Source organism: Oppia nitens, unplaced genomic scaffold, assembly GCF_028296485.1.
Source record: "Oppia nitens isolate AA-2021 unplaced genomic scaffold, nextdenovo-longstitch-racon4-pilon3 scaffold1_pilon_pilon_pilon, whole genome shotgun sequence".
Lineage (NCBI taxonomy): Eukaryota > Metazoa > Arthropoda > Arachnida > Sarcoptiformes > Oppiidae > Oppia > Oppia nitens.
This window is the reverse complement of record NW_026533199.1, coordinates 14560794-14567390: the sequence shown is the minus strand read 5'-3', so window position 1 is coordinate 14567390 and position 6597 is coordinate 14560794. Positions and strand designations below refer to the sequence as shown.

General features: G+C 16.5%; 1 protein-coding gene across 1 annotated transcript; it reads right to left on the bottom strand.

Annotated features, from left to right (window-relative positions):
* Positions 1-202: 202 nt before the first annotated feature.
* LOC128951647 (histone-lysine N-methyltransferase SETMAR-like) lies at positions 203-847 on the bottom strand. Its single transcript, XM_054296894.1, has one exon. It carries the CDS (start codon positions 845-847, stop codon positions 203-205), a length of 645 nt encoding a protein of 214 aa, XP_054152869.1.
* Between the last annotated feature and the right edge of the window lie 5750 nt (positions 848-6597).

The following is a 6597-nucleotide window of genomic DNA, read 5'->3' as shown; positions in this document are numbered from 1 at the left end:
ATTTAAAATGTAATAAACAAATTATAAATTTTTGTTTGATGTTCAATTTTAGTATTAATTCAATAATTATATTTTTTTAGTAATATACCAGTTAGTCCCGACTTCGGGCGGTCCTCACAAACAGATTCAAAGACTTGAGGCAAACATTTCTTCACATACCAGTCGGCGGTAACCTTCTCTCCCTTTCCTAACTTAACGATTTTCACAATACCGGTTGAGCGAAAAAAATGGCGTACATTATCTTTTTTACATGCACTTCACGTTTGGCTAACTTCGGGATCTCTTCATCTTCTATGACCCATAACTTTGCTTCTTTACTGTTTAAATTGTCATAAAAGTACACATATGTTTCATCACCAGTCACTAATCGATAAATAAAGTGATCTCCGCCATCCGAAAATATCTTTAGGTTTTCCCGGCAGATCTTAACACGAGTGGCCATTTGGTCGGCTGACAGCACGTGGGGTACCCATTTGACACAAACATGTCTTGCATTAAGATAATTGTGTAGAATATGATGGACTCTCTCGGTTGAAATATTCAATGTATATGCCATCTGTATTAGTGTCATTCGTGGATCTACTTGAAGTAGTTCCCGAATTCTGGCCACATTTTCATCGGTGGTCACTTCTCGAGGTCGACCTGACTTCGGCATATCCTCAAGTGAGGTACAACCAAATTTGAACTCTCGATACCAATGCGTTACTGTAGAGTAAATAACAGTATTTGATCCCAATGTGTCATTAATTTCATCTGTCGCCTCCTGTGCCGTCAGCGCGCGCCGATAACAATAGGCAATTATTGCCCGAAAATCACGAGAAGCAAAATTTATGGTTTTCTCAGACATTGAACACTTTAAGAAGTCACCAAAACTGAACCAAATGAGCAAATGTTGTGAAAATTTGTATTTATGACTAAAAATAAGTGTACTTTTGTTTAATAATAAAAGTTTTGGCATAATTTACAGTTTTGATGCTTATACTAATTATATACCTACTGTATATTTTATTAATAATTTATTTTATATTTTTTAAATTTATAAATAAAGTATTATTATTAGTTTGAAGATTTCGAAAATCTATTAAATATAATTTTATATATCTGTAAATATTAATAATATTTAGAAATTATTTATTTAAAAAAAATATTATTATTAGTTAATAAATAAATTATTTAAATTAATAAAATAATCTTTTTAGAATTTTTTATATTTTACACTAACAAAACAAAACATTACTATTTACGGTGATGAGTACCGGTAGCTAATTAACAATAACTATCAAAAACAACAACTATGCATTTAAAATATATAAATAAATTAATAAAAACTGTAATTTTTATCGATTATACAAAAATAAATGTATTAAATTAATAGTACTTTTTAAAATTAAAATTAAATTATAGTAAAATTAATAAATTTTTGATTTTCTTATTATTATAAAATTTTTTCAAATAAATTAATTTAGTAAAATTATAATTCTATCATTTTTTTTATAAAATAATATATAAAGATAAATTTTATGTAATAGTAGAGGCTATCTTATAATATAGTAATTTCTAATAAAATCATTCATTATTTAAATAATTATTTACAGTTTGTGTATTAATTAAAATTTTTTAAAACATATATTAAATTTATGTTTAATTTTTTAAGTTAATTTTTTAACACAAACGTAAAAATTATAACTACAGTATCTATTGTTACTTAACTAAATTGTAATGTTAAATAAAAAAAATAAATCAATAAATTATATATTAATTTAAATTTAAATAAAATAAATATAATTTTAATTTAAATTAAATTAATATAATTTAAATTATGACAATTATACATTTTTAAAAATATTAATATTAATAAACTGTAATTTTAATTTATTAATCTCAATTACCATTATATTTATTATTTAAAAATAAATAACTTTAGCGAAAATATGACAACTCGATTTTTTCATAAAAATAAAAATATAACAAAAGTATCTTGTTTTAACTAATTTATAATGATTACAAAAAGTTTTTAGATACTATAATATAGTTTTTAGATTATAGTTATTTTATTGTATAAAAAAATTATTAATTTAAATAGAATTGCAATAACATATTTATATTTTTAACAAAAAACAATAAACTTAATAACTTTATTTATTAGTTATTATAATTTTAATAACTATATTAAAATAAATAATTTAGCAATATTAATTATAAAGAATGATAATTAAAATATTATTATTAATAATTAGTAATTATTAATAATTAAATATTTTTTAATTTTTAGATAAACAATTTAATATATATATATATATATATATATAATTTACTGGTTTTATGAGACTTAATATATTGATAATTTTATTATTAAAATAAATAATTTAAAAAAATACTATAAATGATAACAAATTAATTTCATATTATATATAGTATAAGCCTGAAGTTAATATTTTAAATTTTAATTTTTATAATAATTAATAAGTTTAACAACTAATTATAAAATTATAATTTATAACTATTTTATAGTTTAGTAAATAATGTTATGATTAATAATAAATATTCTTTTTTAAAATTTATATCTAAAACATTATTTAATTAAATAATGAGTTGTAACTTATTATAATTTATTTCACTTATTTTTTTTGTATTTGTATTTATATTCATTTAATAATTTAGACTTTAAAAATATAAATAAAACTAAATTTATCTATATACATAAAATATAAAAATAGTGTCTAGAATTTTAATAAATTAAAAATATTTAGTAAATAAAACATTTAAAATATAATAAATAATAATAAATAATAATTTAGCAAATATAAAAGTTACTGTATTGTTATAATGACTATGATTATAAATAAATTTTTTAATTAAAATTTACACAATTTTTTATGTAATTATTAATTAAACTGTAATTTATGTTACATAAATAATTTTTAATTAATTATATTTTATAAAAATAATTTATTAGATCAAAATAGTAGTTGTATTAGTCAATTACATTAATTTTAATTTTTTGTACTTTAATAAGTTAATAATAATATATAATAAAAAACTAGAAATTACTTTTAAATAAATAAATTTGATAGTTATAATTATATTTATAAAAAATATATAATTAATTTTTTATTATTTGTATATAAATTAACTTGATAAATACTTAATAAACCCAATAGATTATTTTTTATAAAATAATACTAGTATAATAATTAAATACTAGATAAAATTTTTAAAAACATTTTTTTAATAAAATTTTACCAAAAAAAACTGTAAATTATTAAATAAAATAAAAATTTATTAGATTTTTTTCAATTGTTTGGAAATATTATATATATTAAAAATTAATTGTTTAATATGGTAGAGTATAAAAAAAAACAAAATTTGTTTTTTTTGGTGAAAAGTGCTATAAATATAAAACACTAAATTTGTTTGTAATTACAGTTTATAAGTTAATTAAATTGAATTATTTTTATTAATTAAATATTAAAATCAAATTTTTATAACTATTTCAAGTTAAGACAATTTAATTTAAACAATTATAAATTAATTTTTATAAATATTTCTACATAGTGACCACTGGTCATTTTTGACCGTTAATAATTAAACTGACCATGTAAGTAAATCAAATGTATTTATAATTTTTTAATTAATATTATTTAAAAGGACAGAATTGTAATAAAAATAAATTAAAATTTTTGATTTACTAAATAATTGAATTTAATTACCTTATAGACTGTAACTACAAACAAATTTAGTTTTTTATATATATAGCACTTTTCACCAAAAAAAACAAATTTTGTTTTTTTTCATACTCTCCCATAAAAAATTGATAAATTTTTGATTTTCTTATTATTATTAAATTATTAAAATAAAATTATATTTTTTATATAATAATTTCTAATGATAAATTTCATGTAATCGAAGTGACTATATATTATAATATAGAAATTTCTAATAAAATTATCCATTAATTGAATAATTATTTACAGTTTGTGTATTAATTAATTTTTAAAAAAATATAGTAAATTTATATTTAATTTTTTAAGTTAATTTTTTAACATAAACGTAAAACTACAGTAACTATTGTTACTTAACTAAATTGTAATGTTGATTAAAAAAAATTAAATCACTAAATTTATGTAAAATTAGAATAAATAAAATTATAACAAATATAAATTACTGTTTATTATATTAATAATAATAAACTGTAATTTTTATTTGTTAACAACAGTCACAATTATCATTATATTTAGTATTTAAAAGTTAAAAATTTTAGCAAAAATATAACAAATGAAATTTTTTATTATTATTTAATTAAAATAATTGAAATAATTTAATTTTAATAAAATATTAAAATTAGTTTTTTCTAATAAACCGATACTATAATTACAATTAGCGTTATTTCTAATATACAGTAATTAATAAATAATATCAAAATAACTAATAAAAGTTTTGTAAACATTTAATTAAATTCAATTTTATATCTAATTTATAACTTGATTTTTTAATAAAAATAAAAATTATAACTAAATTATCTTGTTTTAACTAATTTATAATGATTACGAAAAGATTTTAGATAATCAATTTTTAGATACTATAATATAGTTATTTTATTGAATAGAAAATTATTAATTTAAATACAATTGAAATAATATATTTATAGTTTTAACATTAATATAATATTTATCAATATTTAAAAAAACAATAAGCTTAATAATATATTAAATAAATAATTTAGCAATATTAATAATAGATAATGATAATTAAAATATTACTAATATAAACTTTTTAAAAATAAATTTATTCTTGGCAATGTTGGACTAAATTTTGACCTAATTATGAGTTATATTAATAATATTTTTAAATTAATTGTATTATTTCTATATAATCTACAGTTTACTATTAATATTTTTTTTATTATTGAAATTAAATTACTTAATATAATTATTTTTAAAAATATTTTAGCTAAAAATTAATTGTGTAAAAAATAGTATCATATTATAAATCTGAGTCTAATATTAACTAATATTATTAAACTGTAAATTTTTTATTGTATAAATTATTTCAATAATAAATTTTATTATTTTATTTAGTATTATTAGCATTAAGTCTATAAGTAGTTAAAATATAATTTATTAAAAATTAAATATTAAATCATTTTTTTTGTTTATAATTGCAAGTAATTAGTTTAATATTTATCAAAAAATAATTTAAAAATATGTTTATAAATAAAATTTCTGTTAAAATTCAATTAAATCAAACAGAATAAATTAAATATGTATTTTAATTTATCATTGTTTTTTTAATTTTATAGTATAATTTCAGTATAAACTAATAAGTTTAAGTTACCGTTAACAAATAAATGTAAATTTAGTATAATTTACAGATAAACTATATTATAATATTAATTATTTATTTTATAATAATATATAGTTAAATTTTTTTATACTAATTTTTATATTATATAACTAATAGTTATCCGGAACTAAACTAATAATTTTATTTCTATTATCAGTAATAAAAAATTATAATTTTTTATATAAAGTATACTATAATATAATGTTGATTTTATAAAATTATATTTACTAATTTATAATGATTTGTTTTTTAAAAATATTTAATTTATGAATATAAATTTTTTAGATATAATATTTACATTTTTTATATTAATAAAGCATTTTTTAAAAACTGTAATCTATTTTTAAAGATTATAGTTATATTATAATTAATACAAATATTTGGTTTTATTGATTAATGTTACTTAATAAAGGGAGAGTATGAAAAAAAACAATTTTTCTCAATAAAAACAAACAATTCTTTGTTTTTTTCAACCAAAGTATGAAAAAAAGGTACAATCTTAATCGCCCCATCGCCCCATCGCCCCATCGCCCCATATAAATTTATTATTAATTATATATTTTTAATTAAAGACCACTTGTGTTTATATTGACCACTTTTGACCACTGGTCAATTATGATCTAAATTATTTAAAAATATTTATAATGCATTATTATTTTATAAAAAATTAATTTTATTATTAAATTTAATTAAATTGACCACTAGTGACCAATGGTCAATATTTATTAAAAGTAGTTTATAAATTATTTATAATATTTAAAAATTATAATATCATGATTAATTTCAGATAATATTGACTAAATTTGACCATTGGTCACTAGTGGTCAATTTAATTAAATTTAATAATAAAATCAAATTTTTTTTTAAATAATGCATTATAAATATTTTTAAATAATTTAGATCATAATTGACCAGTGGTCAAAAGTGGTCAAAAGTAGTCAAAAGTAGTCAATATAAACACAAGTGGACTTTAATTAAAAATATATAATTAATAATAAATTTATATGAGGCGATGGGGCGATGGGGCGATGGGGCGATTAAGATTGTACCGAAAAAAAACAAAATTTTGTTTTTTTTCATTTATATATATATTTGTTATCAAATATTTGATATTTAATAAATAAAATTAATAAATAAAATATATTTATTAATTATAAATTTTTAATCTAATATTACCTATGTTTATTTTGACCATATTWTAATAGTTTTGAYCAGTTTTGACCACTGGTCAGTAATGATMAAAATTGTTTTAAA

Coding starts and splice junctions, on each gene's coding strand:
- LOC128951647 (XM_054296894.1), bottom strand. CDS start 847: ATGTCTGAGAAAACCATAAATTTTGCTTCTCGTGATTTTCGGGCAATA.